We start from the raw sequence: 19,014 nt of genomic DNA, 5'->3' as shown, positions 1-19,014 counted from the left end.
TCTACACCACCGAGCAGTCCTCCGTAGCCGTCACCGATCTGTTCCACATGTCCTGCAGCAATGTCGGCAGCAAACCCTCCCACCTGTCCGCCTCGGAAGCCCCCGGTGGCTCCGAACAGGGCCGGGTCGGCTCCGTCCGGCCCCAGTCCGCCGCCGTTGGCGTCACTGACCACGGCACCGTGCCGGTGTCGCTGGCTGGGCCGGGCGAGAGCGGGGCTCAGTCTGGAGAGAAGAGCAGGGCGGTTATTGTTGGGTCGGTGTCATATTGCAGATACAGGCAGATAGGGATGAAAAGGACCTTACAGAGCGAGAGAGAGAGAGAGAGAGAGAGTATTAAAAAAAAAAAAAATAGTGCCAGTCATTTAGGTGAGGTCGCCGGGTCCTTGTCTGGTATGGTGGAAAACATCAATATTAACTTCAGTAGTTAAATCGTGAATTTCGTCTAGTTTGTGACTTCCTGAAAAAAATAACCAACGGGTTTCCTGCATTGACGTTTTACAAACGCACGAAACGGCTTCAAAAGCATGTGCACATCTCAGCAATACGGATCGACTGTTACAATACGCGGATATAAGTTGCTATGTATACTTACACAAAGCTATAGACGAGCAGAAGACAAACCGAGAATAGCCTCGTCATCTGAAAGGTAGAGAGCTCGGGTTAACATTTGCGAAAGTGTTCTATTTATCTTGTACCTACGTATGCACCCATTCCGACACGGAGCCTAAACGTACCTACTAGGTACAAAAATGCAATATTAATGAGTTGGCGTGCAATGAAGTAATTAATCATCCACAGCAACAATAGTTATCCACGCTCGTCGCTCAAGCGCTCCCACAACAGTTCTTACCGTGTTCGCTGCTGCACTGTTTGCAACTGACCATGGGCGGACGGCCTACCACTTTATACGTCTCCAGCCTGGACGTGGCCGATTATAACCGTAATCCGCCGTCCGGAATCACTAGCCGTTTTAATCCTGACTGATGCAGCCAAACGAGGCTATACGCGTCACAGTCAACGGTTTGTGTGTACGTGTTTATAGAGAACTGCGCAGGATAGTGCCCCTAATTCCTTACTTCTTTTACGAAGAAGGTTTTAGAGCGCTAGGGCAGCCAGTTACGATATTACATAAAGATTGACCCTATTTCTACATATTGGGAAGACTCAACGTTTTGCTGCGCCACTTCTTGGAGCCATGAACTGATATTTTGTCGTGATTTCTGCGTTATTATGTATCACGTATTTCCAATACGGTCGACTTAGTTTTATGATGGAAGACATTATCTTCAAGATAAACAATGTTTGAAAATAAATCTGTTGCACCTAAAAAAGCATATAAAAACAAAATTATATCGTCCGAGAATTATTCATAGGCGGCAATCTTATTCAATTTTCTTATTTGCTCTCTCTCTCTCTCTCTCTCTCTCTCTCTCTCTCTCTCTCTCTCTCTCTCTCTCTCTCTCTCTCTCTCCCCCTTCTTTATTCTCCTTTTCTTTTTCTAGCAGCCGCCGATCCGTCTACGATGGAAAAATGTGGGATATATTTTGTGTTTTATTGTTAAAACATCACGCATCGGCAGTTCAACAAAACTTTTGTTGATCATGCATAACACCAATCAACAAGTATGCTCTGTTACAACTTCATCCAACAACAAAACGAACCGGCGTTGACTAGGCGATTCACACACAACAAAGAACACGTAAAACACTTCCGTACTGATGGCAGTGCTTAATAGCAGTGTGGCACGCACCCATCGTATGCACAATAAAACTTCCCGCTATGATTTGCTGCCAATCGACAAGGAAACGAGCCGGTGGTAGATCTAGTATCCACCACCGAATCTCTGGCCGTATCCACCACTGAATCCACGGCCGTATCCACCACGGAATCCCTGGCCGAGTCCGCCGCCGTATCCACCGCTGAATCCACCACCGTGTCCGTATCCGCCGCCGATCTGGCTGCCGTAGTGCGCCTTGGGTCGCAGCACACCGATGAATTCGTAACCCTCACCGAAGCCGCCGCCCTTGCCTCCCTTTCCTCCCTTGCCTCCCTTGCCACCGCCGCGTCCGCCTTCGATCTCTTCGATGATGACCGTGTGGTAGCCCTTCTGAACGCCGTAGCCCTTCTGGCCGCCGTAGCCGCCATGACTCTGGCCATAGCCGCCGCCGCCGCCGCCCTGGCCGTAGCCGTAGCCCTTGGCGTAGCCTCCTCCGCCGTGGCCGTAGGTGCCGTACGAGCTGATGACCCTGTAGCGACTCTTCTGGCCGCCGCCGCCCTTCTTGCCGCCGCCGCCGCCTCCGAAGGTGCCCACACTGCAAAAAGATAATTTCCGTTAGGTCATCGTTGAATACAGCTAATGAGCTCAATTCGGTATCAATAATTAATATCTGAAACGTGAAACAAATAAGATGACAGATGGTCTTCCCCTGTCAAAGCGAAATAGGAAAATACGCTAAGCAGGTGCACCAAATAAACATGGTGCAGCTATAATCGTTACTTAAGCTTTTGAAGCTACTCGTTTAGAAGCAGGGTGAAAAAACTCGACCGCAATCGAAAGATGACCGTCTATTCCGATATCCGATCTTTCGAGGTAAATACTGACCTGGAGTGGACAGCCATGAGAAGGACGCACAGGGTCAGCGTGATCTGAAAAGACAAAAACGTTCGGGTCATGAATGGCGGACGATACATGAATAGTTGCAATGGTTTACTTCTGAAGACAACTGCGCGGTTATCATTAGATTATTCTACGCTCTAAGACATTTCATAGCTTTTGGAGAATTGTTAACACAATCCTCTTCAATATCTATCGAAATATGCTGAAAAGCGACTCAAAATCAATTTTCGCTAATCTGCTCAACCATAATTATGAGAAAAATACCTGTTGAATATGTTCACTGGTTCATGGATACGATGAATTTAAAACGTAAGCTCATTCAAAGTAAAGTTCTATGCAGATAGGAGGCGTGCCGTTCGGCAGCGGCTGCAGTGCGGAGCTCTCACCGTCTTCATGTTGCCGCTCGGATTGACGCCAGTTGCAGACGACCTTTGGTTTATATATACGAAGGACCGACTGACCGGGCGGGTAACAGTGTTCGGCAATACCCGTCCGGCAGTGAATGTGGCCGCTCGTGCTCGGCCGGCCGGAGAGCGTTGCACACCGCCGGCTACGCCCGCTATCATCACGGACCGGCTCAGAACGTCGGACCGGGCCCACACTGTGAGCGAACGGCAGAACGTCGGGCCGGGGGCCGCACTGTGAGCCGTTGGCAGAACGTCGGACCGGGGCCGCACTGTGAGCCGTTGGCAGACGGTCGACACAGACCCGTCAGTGTACTGTCTGTCAGCGAAAGCTTGGGTTAGATTGTGTATGCTGGTCTGTGTGTATCTGTTTTCAGTTTTAATGTTGTGTGTTTCGTTAGCCTTTCTGGTGGATAACACTCTGTTATCGAAAGTCCATGAGCTTCAGTAAGAGCTTAACTTTCCTCGCAACTCCCGGTCTTTCTGCACATGCAATACTTCCATCAATTTCTATAACCCAAACCAACCTGACAACATGCATCGTAAAACATGTCAATAACTTTTGAAACAGTGACCTTTTTAGCTGACATTGACTCCAAAGTAGGGGAAAGTGGGGTAAGACGGTCAGGGTAGGTAAGACGGGCACACCCTCTGCAGACCGAACCAATAGCGCCACGAGCGAGAAAAATTAGGGCCAGAGTTGCATTTCCCACCACACACCACCATTGAAGCCTGGTGAAGTTGTGTACAGTCAATAATCTTGCATTTCGATTTCTTTAAAAGCACTCATGTCACTGAAAACATCCATAGTGTATTGTGCAAGCTTTTTTTTGTGCAGCGCTATAGAGTTAAAAACTCGCAAACACTTGTGGTACACTCATATGCCACCAGTGTTCATTTACCGCGGCTTTGCTTTATCTGCATCAAATTGTCCGCAACAAATCGTGCTTAACTTTTGACATTGAGTTTGGGGTAAGACGGGCAAGTATGGATCCAATCTGTCTGTAACTGATGAAAACATTTTTGTTGCTGTAGGAAAAGAAGCATTTCTGGTAAGAATATCTTCGATTTCGATACTATGTAACAGGCATCTTAGCAATATTCCTTCGGTACAGTTTATCCTCGAATAATGAGTATGAAAGACGGCTTTACAAGGCTTCTGAACTAGGGCCTATATACGAGCATACGCCTTCTGCACGAATCTCGTATACTGCCTTTAATTTTCCGAAGCACTTTAAGACCAACGAGCGACTGTATCAATGCAGCTAATCTCGGGGATTTATTACCAGCTGTACTCAGTACTGGTCGGTAAAAGTAGCTGGCCGTCTTGCCCTACCCATATGGCCGTCTTACCCCACGGGGTGGGGTAAGACGTTTTTTGCAAGTTTTTGCGAAAATAGCTACAGCCTATTTGTTGATCCTCACCCTCAATCCTCACCACTACCGTGGTCGGACGAGTGGGCGCGGTGCGGGGCAGCCTTGCAGTGCCGCCGGGGTCGTGGAGCGTTACCGGGCTTGGGCGGTCCGGTCGATCGACGATCTCTTTGACATGTTTTGCAACATAAATATTTTTATTCCGTTCTTCTTGTTCCATTGTGTTTCATCATTATTATTGTTGCTAAATACGTTAAGTACTTCTCGTTTAGCAAGCGGCGCCATGATTTAAGTGCGTAGCACTTTTGCGCCAATTGCATACTTTATTTGTTATATTCATCTGTTTGTTATTGAATAAATGGTCTCTCTCTCTCTCTCTCTCTCTCTCTCTGAATCAGCTCTAAGTTTCATCTTCTGGCAAATGGAAATAAAATGTCTAAAAAAAGGTTTCGCCCAGTTTCCTGTCTCTATGTTGTTTCTAACCGGCGGAAAAATGGCTCCAAAGTTAGGATGCCCGTCTTATGCCACTTTCCCCCACTCAATGTTTGACACGGAATATATTCGCCATTACTGTTTAGCATTCGACACAAAATTACCTCGATACCATGAGTGCGTTTACAAAACCTTCCAAGCAAATTTAATTGACTTTTCTTGAGTCTGAATTGTTGTGAGCACTGTTTTGAGAGACATAGACATACTTAAAAATATAATAAAAAAGTAACCGTACTCTCATAATTAAAATCAAAAATCTTAAAAAAGGCCAGATAATCTCGAGGAGCTTTCGGCTTACGCTTTCTTCAACTCCAAAAGAAGTTGAAGAAGGCGTAAGCCGAAAGCTCCCCGAGACTATCTGGCCTTTTTTAAGATTTTTGATTTTAATTATGAGAGTACGGTTACTTTTTTTGATTATATTTTTAAGTATGACTTTTCTTGACTTTTATTTTTGCTTTTACGTGACGACTTTACTTTTTTAACTCATTTAATTGACTTTTTGCCCGGCCTTTAACTGTCACGTGACCTTAAAGTTAGAATTCTAGAAACACTTCATGTACATTTTAGTAGTGGCATTTTGCCAGCATCACCGCTAGCCTTGCTACGATTCTTAGTCAGCGGCGAAGGAAAGTCAATTGCACCTCCTCCCGAACCCCTGCTCATTAAATGGCATTCGCCAGAGGTTTCAATTAATCCAGGATCAATTCTCCCTAGCTGAGAGGACTCATGCCTAACCCGGCGGCCGCTGGGACCCCGCAGCACCCGCCGGCCGCTGGAGAGCTAGGGGCATATAGTTGCCCCCCCCCCCCATTTACTTCTCCAACGATATCGTCGCAACGCGAAGAGATAGAGAAACGAAACTTTGCACACATATTTCTGAATAGCTAGCGGAGATTGTGTTCAAATTTGGTGTCGATCCCATTTGACATGGCGTCACAGTGACGTTAGAAACCCAATCGTAGATTGGCGTCTCTTAGTTTCCTCACGGTATATCCGACATATGAGACCGATAATATAGGGCCGGTAACTGGTCAGGATCTAGTTTCATAAAAGTGTAGGTAGGTACTTAGATATGTCAGAATGACAGCAGGTGCTGTTTACTTCATTTACCGCTATGTTTCATGCTCAGCGACATCAGAAACTTTGGAAAACGGCAAAACATTGTGACGTCACTGTGACGTCATCTAAAGTTATACGACCACCAACCTTCCCTCAAATGTGGCAATATAAATAGCATCATCGTGTTCTTGAGCTCAAACTACTTCTGAAAGGCACCTTTTTTGTTGAAAAATTTCATTTTCAAAATTTGTTGTTGTTTTTTTTTTTACCTGAAAGTGACCTTACCTCAGGAAAATTCAGTTGAAAATGACCCCAAATTATACAGACAACATTTTTTGCCGAAACATTTGGATAAATTAGATCAAAAACATGCGTCACGTGACCGATACATGATATAAAATTTCTGTGACCTATGATGACTGTGGGACCGATTCCCTTCTTCCATATCATGATAAAGAGAGTACACGTGCAAGCTTTGTTACATAGAAATAGCCGTCACTTTCCCCACGTGTCGGCACCGTCCACCGACCCGGCGGGTCGGCGGACCGGTCCTTCATTGTGCAACCACCCTGCATATAACGCACAGGCACTGGCGAATCAGAATCAGAACTACAGTTGCAATACAAGTCTCGGCCCGCTCAGTCGTCTCTCTCCTTCCGCGCCTCCGCGACAATGGTGGCAGCGGCGGTCGAGGGGACTTGTGCCCCTCAACACGGACCCCAGCCTCTACATCTGCACTGACATCGCAGACTGGTTAGTCCGTGCTCCGTGACGGTGTATCGCCCCTACGTCACGTCATCGACTAGGGAGCTGACCATCCTGGACTCGTCATCGTCCAGCAGCACCGTCTCCAGTGAGTAGCTCTGCCCAGCAAGACTATCTGCCCTGCGGCAAGGTCATCAGCTACCCTGGACTACTACGGAGCCCGCCGACAGCGCACGGCTCATCAGCCCGCGCCGTCCTCCTCAGCATCATCGAGTGATGGACACCATCTCGCTGAAGGACTCAAGATCGGAGGAGAGAAGAGAAGAAAAAAAAAATATCAACGCTAAATTCAAGACAACTTGGCACCGAAATCAAGAAAATTCACCCATTATGAACTTTTGCTGTATTTTCGTCAAAAAGTGACAGTGAAATTGTGCTGTGAAATTTGTTTTAACTTCGATGTGTTTCAAAAACCGTACTGTTTCATTATCCGTTTTCGTCAGTGTTCTGTCGTTTGTTGTGCTTCATTGTGGTTGCTCACCCCAAAATTTACGGAGAAATTGCAAGTGCATTTAATTTTTGCCTGCACTTTGCCGTGTCATTTTGACACTAGTAAACGTAAAAAGAGCCTGCTCTCAACGGTATGAACATTCAAATACGTTAATCGTGGTCAATTCACTGAAATTATATTGTATTGATATTCGGCCAGAGATGCCGAGGGCCATGGAGATGCCCAGGGACGGTCCCCGCCAAGAGTGCGGAGGGATCGCCCGGTAGTAGGTGTAATTGTCACGAAACTTACTTATCTGTTCATACCATTTTGTGATACGCTCATATGAACATTTCTTTCTCCGTCAGCTAAACGTTTCCTCTCTTTGTTATGATCGCTTCGGTTCCCTACGCTTCCCTGGGGGAGGGAAGATAATGTGGGACCGATTCCCTTCTTCCATATCATGATAAAGAGAGTACACGTGCAAGCTTTGTTACATAGAAATAGCCGTCACTTTCCCCACGTGTCGGCACCGTCCACCGACCCGGCGGGTCGGCGGACCGGTCCTTCATTGTGCAACCACCCTGCATATAACGCACAGGCACTGGCGAATCAGAATCAGAACTACAGTTGCAATACAAGTCTCGGCCCGCTCAGTCGTCTCTCTCCTTCCGCGCCTCCGCGATATGACCTGGCCTTGGCCTGAAAGATTCGAATTACAAGCTCGGTACCCTCAGGATATCTTAGGCATATAGGGTAGGGTGGGGTAATTTGAACATGTGGGGCAATTTGAACATAGTGTGAATAATACAAAATTACGGAAAATCCATAAGTGGCATGACAATAAGACCAATGAGAGAAATTATCGTAACTAAAAGGGCTATCATATGAACGGGGTTTAAAGTTTCAGGGAATGAAGATGTTGACGCACAGTGTAAAAAATCAATTTCGCAAGGATAAACGCCTAACAACACGTCATTGCAACTTCATTGCAGCGCAAAATCTTGCATTGCTAGCGCCTAATACGCAACGGCTTTTGTTGTACAATGACCTAATCAGTGCCTTCAATCCAAGAAATTTGCTTTTGAACCCTGTTTTTAAAAATTGCAAAATAACTTTTAGCGTGGGGTAATTTGAACATTGTGTGAGAATTTCAATGAAGACAGGGATAGCTCCGAAAAAACAACGCTCCCAGTTTTTCTTTGCCAATATTTTTTTACCCAAAGCAGTAGCAGATAAGTGATGCCAGTTTTAGAAAATTTACGTCTAATATCCGTCTAATGTCTGGCATTTTCGTTGATTTTCCGTCCAAAAATGTTAAAGTCAACTATTTGTCCAAATATGTCCGAAAATCATGCAGCTATCAACACTCAAAACCGTCATTCATATTGCTTATCATGTAATTTTACCGGCCGAAAAGTGTTCATTATATTGAGAGCTTAACAAGCTTTCCATTCGCCAATCAATGCTACGCACGATTACTTGATAAAAATGCTTAAGTGTGGCAGGCCATCGTCCAACGTTGTCCAGACTTCTATACCTTTGTGCAATCAATTCTGAATTGGACATTATAAAGAATCGGAACTCCGAATGTCCAGGTTCCGATTGGCACCACTATAACAGATGAAGTAAGGTTTGGTAGAGTTTTTATCGAACGGAGATGATAGACGTTCTGTTAATTGAAGAGAGGCGAATTCTGTCAACTGACCGGTGTGCAGCGTGCAGATATTGATACTCTGCAACTCTTATTTTTGTTGTTGTGTTGAGTTTTCAAATGATGGTACACTCAAAACTTTTTTACCACCTCCTGGAGGATTCATTTTTACCGAACCCGCAAGACAAGAGTATATCTAAAGGGTACCTCGCTGCTACCATTATGTGCATGTTAACGGTACGTGGGTAAATTGAAGTTATTCGCCAGCAAAGAGTATTATTACCATGTAAATATCAATATTACTCTCGCAATCCTGAACAGGACGAAAACTCTTTCCTCCTAGGTATTGTGACTCGTGTGCAGGTGGTCGTTCCATGCGTGGATCTTGTTTACCCTCGTGAATATAATATTTGAAAGAGTATCAATCAGCCAATCAAAAACGAGATCGGCCGTTTGAAGGTTGAAGGCCGCGCGCATCTGTCAGTTTTCCGCCGTTAGTCTCCGAGAGAGGGTGTGCGCAGTGTCGGTGTGGCGCGAGGTGGCCGTTGGTGATTGTGCTTGTGTGCTGTTCATCGCCTATAGAGCCTCTGCGGACATTTTATTGTAAGTACCGATGTGATGGAGCATTACGTGCTGTTGAGTGGTGCTAGTTTGATCTGTCTTACAGATCCCGCGCACGGCCACGTGGCAGAGTGTTGTAAGTAGGTACAAACTTTGTTGTGATGCATTTTGTTGGTGGCTTAGAAAAAGATAGTGATGCAGTTTTATTATCCCACGTAGACGGGCGACCACCCAGGAACGCTGCCGTTCACTTCAAATGTTGTGGGCTGTGCCTTATCCAATTTGAGGGAGCTATTCAAGCATTCATTTTGAGTATATTCGTATTCAAGTTGCATTCAAGTTGTATCGTGATGTTTGTTTACCGCGTGTGCATCGCTGAACGCGTATGAATAAGTGGAGTCTCACAATGTTCATGGCTGCAGTGAACCCCTCGTATTGTTTGTACGGAATGCCAAATATGTATTGTTGCTCTTGAAGCATGTTTTTTAGTTGATGAGCTCCGGTTAACAGAAGCTTCGCGAAGCTTCTGAAGAGCGTCTGTGGGTCCGTTGCCATCCTCTGGGGGGTTTACACTAAAGGAAAGCGTAAACATTACCATGTCACTAAGGGTAAGCCAGAAGAATATGCTCTCTGTAAGGTGGTAAATCACAGAGTAGATGGCATGCTACTCTTCAGAGGAGGGTCACGTTAAAAAGTTACCCTTCCACAGCGTGTAACTTCGAAAATGTTGCCCTCTAGACGAGAGTAAATCAGAAGAGCTTACCATACAGAAGATGGTAAAAAACGTCTGTGTGTCACGTTACCCCTCCCTGACGGGTTTACTCTCCATGAAAGAGTAAAATTTACCATCTGGAGGGTGGTAAAAAACGTCTGTGTGTCAAGCTATCCGACGAGACCGTTGTGACGCATACCGTACTTTTGACGTTTAAAGTTTTATAGTGTTTCGAGCTAGCCTGAGCTAGGCTGAGTTGTCTCACCTTTCAAGTGATCGGCTGTGATGTATCACATTAGTGTTGCAGTGTACTTGCGTTGTTGTTTCGACAATACAGAGCATACTTATGAAGACAGTGAATGTTGGTTGGTTGTATTATAGGACTGCGTAGAGAATAGGTGTTAGTGTCTGGTATCCGTGTCATTGATGTGTAATGTTGCGCTCACCTTATATTTTTCATTGATAATTTAAAAAATTAGTGGGGATACAAATCCACTTTTCCGCCTAATTTTTAAATTTTCATGTCAAGTAAGGTGCCTCCACGGAGAACACGATACGAGTTTACTCTGTATGGTAGGGTAAACCATTACCCTTGCAATGACTCCTTGCAAGAGTGTAAAATTTACTCCGATGTGAAGGGTCAGTTGGATTTTTTACTATTCTCGTCGGCGTAAACACCCAAGGAGTACAATTATTTTACCCTACTGACGATATTTTAGGGGGACGTGTTATTCTCGGGACGAGAGTAAATTGAAGAAGTTACCACCTGGGAAGGAGTAAATACAAAGTTTTTACCCTCTCGAGAGTGGTAAAAAACGTCTGTGGACGTCTTACTCTTTCCTGGAGGGTAAACTCCCCAGGAATGAGTATATTTACTCCATGGTGGTGGGTAAAATCAAAGTGCTACCCTTCAGCCAAGAGTAAAACAACGGATTTACCACCTGGGAAGGAGTAAATACAAAGTTTTTACCCTCTGGAGAGTGGTAAAAAACGTCTGTGGACACCTTACTCTTTCCTGGGGGTAAACTCCCCGGGAAGGAATATATTTACTCCGTGGTGGTGGGTAATACCAAAGTGTTACCCTTAAGTCAAGAGTAAAATAACGGATTTATCCTCTGGAAGAGAATAAATTAGAAGAGTTTACCCCACGGTACGTGGTAAAAAACGTCTGCGTGCCTCGTACTCCCTCCCAGCGGATTTACTCTCCAGGGGAGAGTAAAAAAAAGTTTTCAGTGTATTTTTAGAATTGCTCTGCCTATTTGTTTATGGGTCAAACAACATCGGTGCTGGCGAGACTATCTTTTTTATGGCAGGTAAAGACAGAATGTTCAAATTACCCCACGGTGGGGCAATTTGAACACACCGTGACTTGGTGGAGAAGTGATGCTATGCTATTCAAGGTATGCTCGGCTCGTCCAAAAATGAGGCTTGCATGATGAAAGCAAGTGACACATGCGCTACTGAAACAGTTTTTCTTCATCCAGGGTTGAGCTGGAATTTGGTACAACGGAGAAGACGTAAAAATATGTTCAAATTACCCCACACTACCCTACCAAGCAGTGCGTAAAGAAAAAATGAGCGTGATTTTACTTGTAAGCTGGCGACCAGAGTCTAAATTGTGAACAAGCCAAAATGCTGACAAGTAAAATCAAAGATGTCTAAACGAAAGCATTTTTTTATATGAACCGTGACCAAGTTAGAGTCACTGTATACTGAGCACTAATCTCATGAGCATGACGCATGTTATGTTCGGTGAGCCTCATGTCCAATGAACTTCCACTAGATACTAGTACAAAAACGTTAACGGTACCTACCTAAACGATGGATTGATTCTCGCAAGCCACACATGACACCATAAACAGCTTGCTCTCTGACCAGAATATCGCCAAGGCTAGTAGACTGTGGAAACAGGATCTATTGCAGCGCCTTTCATCAGCTGGCCGTATTGCCTTCCCCGTATACGGCGTATCTATCCTGTTCCTCGTCCTCCAGCTCCATCGGTGCCCTTCCAAGGCCGTATACAACAGGTCCAAATCCGGTCAAACTGGCAGACTGAGTGAGTGAGAAGTGAGACACTCACAGCTGACGAGAAACCTGTCCGTCGGGACACCGGACTAATGGAGAAACAAGTACCGGGAATGGCAGGTCGGAATGTTGCCCGAGAACTTATTTGTTGTAGTGTCAACAGTTATTAGCGTGGGATTTTTGTGACACTTACCAATCTTCTTATGAAGATATGAATTAGATTACACGACGCATCACAACGCTATTAAGCCATTTCTCTTCATAGTTTACATAGCTGGGGAAAGTCCTTTGAATTGGTCGTTTTTTCTGATCTCCGAAACTACCGGATTGTTTTGCACGTTCCGAACGGTGTTTTGCAGTTAGTTCGAAGAAATGCTTCAGTGTGTCACTAATAATGACGTCACAGGTAACTGAGGTCAGGTCGAAGAAAAGCATTGATGTTTCTCAGCTCGCTGTTGTAGGCTCACTGTTGTAGTTTCCCTCTGAGCGCTGTTTCCTGATAAGATTTATCTGTTGATGATCTGTCTCGTAACTGGTTTAGGGATAAGGATATATGCCTATTGCCTACTGATGCCTAATGCCGAATCATCCGATTCGAATTCTATGACCGATTCCATATGCATATAATGTCCAGGGAAAATACTTAACAATGAAAATGTATAGGGGAAGGTGGGGTAAGACGGACCAGCTAAGGTTTGAGGCCGCATATCTTGCTACACTGCTCTCGTAATTCATATTATTTATAGTCTTCGGAATGCTCAATCCTTTCTCTGTTGATATGTGTAAAGACTAAATTTCAAATTAAAGACATCTAGGTGGTGGATGCTCTTAAAGAGGGACATGTCAAAAACTCCGACAAGAAAAAACTTGGGGTAAGACGGACCACCCAGCAGTGCCTGCTATCCGTTCATGTGTGTTACACTTCTGCTCTGTACTCTTGTAAGAAAAAGTAACCAGAATGGTAAAATAACAAAATGAGCCTTTATTCTTTACTCATGTGTGATGGAAGTGCAGCTAAAAGCTGGGAACATGTGTGTTGATTGTCGTTTGGCATGAATGCATGCTAACTGAGCACTTGCATGCATGGCTCACATGCAACAAAGACTCCTTCCTGAAAAATTAGCTTACTTAAACTTGTGTCAATGTTTTGGAAAAGAACTTTCCATATGCACAGTACAATGGACCACCACAGGGTAAGATGGACCACAGTGGTCCGTCTTGCCCCAAATCTAAATTCTGTCATTATCATGACGTATATGTAAAATAGCCCAACATTGCAAAACCTTGCCTTTCCTAAAGTGTGACTATAACTAAGTTTATAACTTTGTTCTTCACAGTTACGTGCAAAATAGAAACTAATCATGCAATAAAGGCGCCGTAATTGAATCACCCGTAGACCTCTTATATTAGATCGGTTTGACGAAAAACATTTTTCTCAATAACTCAAAAGCTATGCATCCTAGCAGCATGAGCTCAAGGTGGCCATTGTTACGAAGGAAAACAAACATAGTGAGTGCATAAAGCAGTAGATACCAGCAGCGGTTCAGCCGGGAGGGCTGGTGGTCCGTCTTGCCCCGCTGGTCCGTCTTACCCCACCTTCCCCTACATATTTTCACGTAGCGAACCAGTGAGCCATTTATTCCTTTTAAAAGTGATTGGGTCATATGTCTCATTGGCTCCACTGTCGTCTCAGTCGCTAGCAGGTCAAGGTCACTTCCCATCTCAACAACAACCGGTACCCCTGCCAGTTCCTCCTCTGTGTACCTGTTGAGGAAGCCGCGTGACATTACGGCAAGGCTGGATGATCGGACCGGCTCTGCCGAGTGTCGCGATGAACCGGTGGTCCTAACTTGTATCTCAGATCTAACACGTTTCACTGCACCTCTGTATAAAAGAGGAACGACAGGTCTGGCGCCACCGCATTCCGTTCAGCAAGAGACACAATGAAGGTGCGAAGAGTCGAGTCGAACTCTGTGGTGGAAAGTGTGCTTTTCAGGAGTGTGTAGTCTGCGCGAGTGTGCCCCACGGAGTTGGGTGGTGTGATTTTGTGAGCCCTAAAGCGAGCTGGCTAAACTAACAGTGCGAACAACATTTCGGCATTGTCGAAATGTTGGAAATCGGCATTGAAATGTTGGAAATCGGCACTGAACGCCTTGTCGCAGGATGCGACCGTATTCAATGGGCATATAGTTAACTGCACTGGCCGTCTTATGGTGCCAGCTCGAGAGCTTGACGCACCCAAAGTGACGCACGGAAGCGTCCATTTATGTTCGGATTTTCTTCTCGAGAAAATTACGATGTCAAATGCATTCAAGTACATCTAATGAATTTATTCGGGCATGGCATGTGGACATTACCTTGCCAATGACGTGGCATCCTACCCACGCGACAGAAAATAAGCGCCGTGAACTGCTTCTTAGCTGACGCACGACCGAGCAACAACGAAATTTACCCTAAACCTGTGCGTGCTTTGAGTTATGCGCACATATTTGAAGGCTCGGGCCACGCAAATTGGATTGATCGGAAGGATGAATATGAATGAATATACGTGCAAGAGAGAAAACACTTTATGCGTGCATGCATTCATTGCATTGGTATACAACTGCGTGTCTAATCTTTTTTTCGCCCCATTTGTTTCAGATTGCCGTGGTCCTTTGCGTTATCGTGGCTTGTCTCCACCCAACGTAAGTAAAAAATGCGTCGTGTTTTTGCAGAAAAGCCCGAAACTAAGCGAACATGTAGATCTGTCAGCATAGTATTTCGGGAGGGGGGAGCGTCGTTGTTTATGGAGAAGTGAGAACAAAATTTAACTGTAGTGATTCGGGCAGTGTGCATGCATCTATTCCCACCGATATGATTATAATTTTAGCATTCTTTGGGCTTACAAGTTTGTTGTCCCACAGTCTGCATGTCAATAGGCGTGCTAGTAAAAATATCCCGGTAAGAGAGAAAAAGACGCATCACGATGCATGTTCATTGTTCACATCAGTAATCTCGATCATCCCTTTCAGTGTGGGCACCTTCGGAGGCGGCGGCGGTGGCAAGAGGGGTGGCGGCGGCCAGAAGAGTCGCTACAGGGTCATCAGCTCGTACGGTACCTACGGCCACGGCGGAGGAGGCTACGCCAAGGGCTACGGTTACGGCGGGTACGGCCATGGCGGTTACGGCCTGGGCCACGGCGGCTACGGCGGCCAGAAGGGCTACGGCGTGCAGAAGGGCTACCACACGGTCATCATTGAAGAGATCAAGGGCGGTCAGGGAGGTGGCAAGGGAGGCCACAAGGGAGGAAAGGGAGGCAAGGGCGGCGGCTTCGGTGAGGGTTACGAGTTTGTTGGTCTGCTCCGGCCCAAGGTGCATCATTACCACAGCTACGGAGCTCCCATCGTAGCCGGATATGGTCACGGTGGATATGGCGCTGGATATGGCACTGGTGGATTCCCCGTTGGACATGGTGGATTTGCCCCTGGTTATGGTGGACATGTTGTGAGCCAGCCGATTGTGTATGGAGGCGACAGTTACGGTGCTTACTAACAAGCCCAACGATTGACAAGTAGTGAACTGTTGGTTTTTTTGTGTAGGTATTATTGTTTGCGGAGTAGATATCTGTTCACTGCCGATGTTGTTATTGTTGTGTTTTACCTTATTTGAATACATCATGAATTAAACATCATATTTTGCACGAAATTGGACAATCGGCGAATGACAATTTTGCTCTCTGCATGTCGTAATTAAATGTCATTGCCTATTGTGCTATGCTATGTTAAATGGATCATAGACACACATATAGGGTGTGCCAATCTTGAGGAGAATAAGCTTGCTTGCGACTATTTTTCATCGGTGCTGTAACTCACGCCGGACCATGGCTCGGCGCCAGCCTTGCCGGGTCGTGGGTCGTGGTGGCCGGGGGGTGTTTGAACACCCCCGTCTAACTCGGCTCCTGGGCCACGTATCGACAAGGAGTAGGCGGCATTCGAAGGAGCGTCAAAATCATGAAAGGAGCACTTTGGACGTTTTTTCAGGTCATGTCAAAGGTCAAAGGCCAGGTCACCAGAGGTCATCAAAGGTCGAATTCTGCCTATTTCAACATTTTCAATACATAAATCGGTGCATAAATCAGGAACGAATAGAGCTTCAGTACCGCGGAAAAGCGCGTTGGATAACTCTTCTAACGTTTTATTTCTGAAATAAGCCCTCATATTTGACATAAGATAAACGATTTAGCCTTCAGAAGGCAAAAACTTATGTAAGACCGCATTGGGGTGCCGGTCTTACACCTCTACACCTCCCTCCGTCTACACCTCCTCGTCTACACCTCCCTCACCCGCCGCGGAACAAGGCGGAAAACAATTGCATAGTTATACCAACTACCAAGAAAGAAGAGAGAGAGAGAGAGAGAGAGAGAGAGAGAGAGAGAGAGAGAGGGGGGGGAGGGAGAGAAATGAAAGAGAGAGAGAGAGAGAGAGAGAGAGAGAGAGAGAGAGAGAGAGAGAGAGAGAGAGAGAGAGAGAGAGAGAGAGAGAGAGAGAGAGAGAGAGAGAGAGAGAGAGAGAGAGAGAGAGAGAAATGAAAGAGAAAGTCATCTTTTACGACATTGTTATGACATTTTAAAAGCATGAAAGCACGTTTCACAAACAAATGGTGTCTTCTTGCACCTGAAAAGTAGCGAAACTTAAAAAGGCCACTGAGGTCTAAGGTCAATCAATCACAGCTCGGGTGACCTTGACAGCAGTTACAATCCATGGAACAAATGCCTCTCATTTCACTGGTACGCATGTTTCAAATCACAAAAAGTACGGAAACACATGCCGACAGTGCGCGCTGCCCACTGACACACGTCGCATTGCTATGGTCTCGAGAAGAGGTCACAGGTCAAAGGTCATTTGGGTCATCGTCGTGAAATTTTCAGGGAATGTGTCAAATTGATATACACGAATATAAAACAATGATGAAAGCCGTAGCATCATGTTAAAGTTGAATATACCATGTCATGGATCCAAAGGGATCATGATGATAGATCCTGCTCTCCAATTTATCAAGAAATAACCCATGGAAGTCGAAAACAATTACATTTATGCATAAACCAGCAAGGGATGGCAATCCTTAGCACAGTCATTGAATATGCTTGCACTTAGCTCATTTTGGGATGAAAATCGAGAAGACAACACAAAATTTGCCTTTTTCGTCGTATTTACGTGCCATTTTTGTGGTATTGCCTATGCATTACATACAAGAACCCGTAATGCAAGAATCTAAGTTGATTTTTTGACATCATCGCCTGCTTGATTTGTGACGATAGCCGTTTTCACGACGGCCATCTGGTACACATTTGGTGCACATTAGGTGCAAATTTGGTCAAATTAGGTGCATATTTGGCCAGATAAGGTTCGCTGTATTTCTTAGTAACTATCAGCTAGGGTTGCACTAATTGCTTTTATACCTGCTTTGTCAAATTATCAGACATTATTATCAATTAAAACAGCGAAATAAATGCATGATATGAAGATATTTGCGATAGAAGAGATCTGGTGCAGATTTGGTCAAATTAGGTGCATTCGCCAGATAGCCCGTCGTAAAAACGGCTTATAATCACCCTGCATTAGGTATAAAGGTCGTAGCGTGATTCATTTCACGGCATGTATTGTCATTGAAACTCCAGAGACGCACTGACACTTTAACAACAACATAACGACAAAATAAACATTAACAGTGTGATGAGCAATGAGCACCAACAATTAACGGCAACAATGCGACTCAATCAGCAAACGCACCGATTGCCAATTATGAGGCTAATAAACACCGTAACTGTCGCCTCCATACACAATCGGCTGGCTCACAACATGTCCACCATATCCAGGGGCAAATCCACCATGTCCAACGGGAAATCCACCAGTGCCATATTCAGCGCCATATCCACTGTGTCCATATCCGGCTACAATGGGAGCTCCGTAGCTGTGGTGATGAACCACCTTGTGCCGGAGCACGCCGATGAACTCGTGACCCTCACCGAATCCGCCACCCTTTCCTCCCTTTCCTCCCTTGTGGCCTCCCTTGCCTCCTCCCTGGCCGCCCTTGATCTCTTCAATGATGACCGTGTGGTAGCCCTTCTGAACGCCGTAGCCCTTCTGGCCGCCGTAGCCGCCGTAGCCGTACCCGGCGCCGTGGCCCAGCCCGTAGCCTACGCCGTGGGTCGGGGCGTAGGTGACGTGGCCCAGGCCGTAGCCGGCGCCATGGCTCGGGGCGTAGCCGACGCCGTGGCTCGGGGCGTAGCCGACGCCGTGGCCCAGGCCGTAGCCGGCGGCGTGGCTCGGGGCGTAGCCGCCGTGAATCGGGGCGTAGCCGCCGTGAATCGGGGCGTAGCCACCATGGCCGTAGCCTCCGTGGTCGTAGCCGCCGAAGGAGCCAATCACTTTGTAGTAGCTTCTCCGCCGCCGCCTCCGCCCTTGCCCTTATGGCCGCCGCCGCCGCCGCCGCCAACGTCGCCAACCTGCAATGGCAGAGTTTGTTTCAATTTGTGCCATTGAGTGTCATGAAACACGAAAACAATTTTTCAAGCTTGAGTTAATCTTTTAAGTTCAAATCAATTGCAAAATCTATGTGGTTGCTAATGATATAACGTTGTTACAGCAGAACTTTTTACAAGGAATATCTCTATGTGCGGCTATATTTCCTCGAATAGCCTGTACAAAGGCACCTGTCACTGACTTTGGTCGTCTTTTTTGGTCACATTAACGGTGTCCAGCCTGTCCAGCATACTTACGTTGGATGGAGTACCGCGAGCAGAGCACACACGCTCAACGTGATCTGCAATAACAGCACAGAGTTAATTGGTGCTCTTTGCTAGGCCCGCTATAATATTTATATCGTGGCAAGATTTTTAATTAACACTGCTCTTTTGATAAATATTGGCTTATCTTTCTTTTG

The 19,014-nt window shown here is 45.9% G+C and overlaps 2 protein-coding genes across 3 annotated transcripts; both read right to left on the bottom strand.

Moving 5' to 3' along the window:
• Window positions 1–1,531: 1,531 nt before the first annotated feature.
• On the bottom strand, window positions 1,532–15,158 carry LOC122371935 (glycine-rich protein DOT1-like). Of its 2 annotated transcripts, none has more exons than XM_043348734.1 (3): window positions 15,146–15,158; window positions 2,603–2,629; window positions 1,532–2,312 (listed from the first exon to the last, which is right to left on the bottom strand). In XM_043348734.1, the coding sequence occupies exons 2-3, from the start codon at window positions 2,617–2,619 to the stop codon at window positions 1,823–1,825; spliced, it is 507 nt and encodes a 168-aa protein (XP_043204669.1). In that variant the 5' UTR covers window positions 2,620–2,629; window positions 15,146–15,158; the 3' UTR covers window positions 1,532–1,822. The 2 variants fall into 2 exon arrangements, with proteins under 2 accessions (XP_043204669.1, XP_043204668.1); XM_043348733.1 differs by lacking the exon at window positions 15,146–15,158 and adding an exon at window positions 3,004–3,195 and having other exon boundaries at window positions 2,603–2,646.
• Window positions 15,159–16,018: 860 nt separating this feature from the next.
• Window positions 16,019–18,844, bottom strand: LOC122371936 (keratin-associated protein 21-1-like). The gene is made up of 3 exons (XM_043348735.1): window positions 18,796–18,844; window positions 18,027–18,466; window positions 16,019–16,030 (listed from the first exon to the last, which is right to left on the bottom strand). Exons 1-3 carry the CDS (start codon window positions 18,842–18,844, stop codon window positions 16,019–16,021), a joined length of 501 nt encoding a protein of 166 aa, XP_043204670.1.
• Between the last annotated feature and the right edge of the window lie 170 nt (window positions 18,845–19,014).

Source organism: Amphibalanus amphitrite, unplaced genomic scaffold (genome assembly GCF_019059575.1).
Source record: "Amphibalanus amphitrite isolate SeventyFive unplaced genomic scaffold, NRLGWU_Aamphi_draft 001295F_arrow, whole genome shotgun sequence".
In the NCBI taxonomy this organism is placed as follows: Eukaryota; Metazoa; Arthropoda; class Thecostraca; order Balanomorpha; family Balanidae; genus Amphibalanus; species Amphibalanus amphitrite.
Note: the sequence above shows the minus strand (reverse complement) of the source record. Positions and strands in the feature narration are given on the sequence as shown.

Excerpts from the sequence above, each read along its gene's own strand:
- LOC122371935 (XM_043348733.1), bottom strand. The coding sequence starts at position 3,183 with ATGATAGCGGGCGTAGCCGGCGGTGTGCAACGCTCTCCGGCCGGCCGA. Across the intron at positions 2,647-3,003 it reads CGAGCGGCAACATGAAGACG|ATCACGCTGACCCTGTGCGT; the intron begins GTGAGAGCTCCG and ends TTGTCTTTTCAG. Across the intron at positions 2,313-2,602 it reads CTCATGGCTGTCCACTCCAG|TGTGGGCACCTTCGGAGGCG; the intron begins GTCAGTATTTAC and ends ATCTTTTTGCAG.
- LOC122371936 (XM_043348735.1), bottom strand. The coding sequence starts at position 18,844 with ATGCTGGACAGGCTGGACACCGTTAATGTGACCAAAAAAGACGACCAA. Across the intron at positions 18,467-18,795 it reads GACCAAAAAAGACGACCAAA|GCTACGGCCATGGTGGCTAC; the intron begins GTCAGTGACAGG and ends ACGACCACGGAG.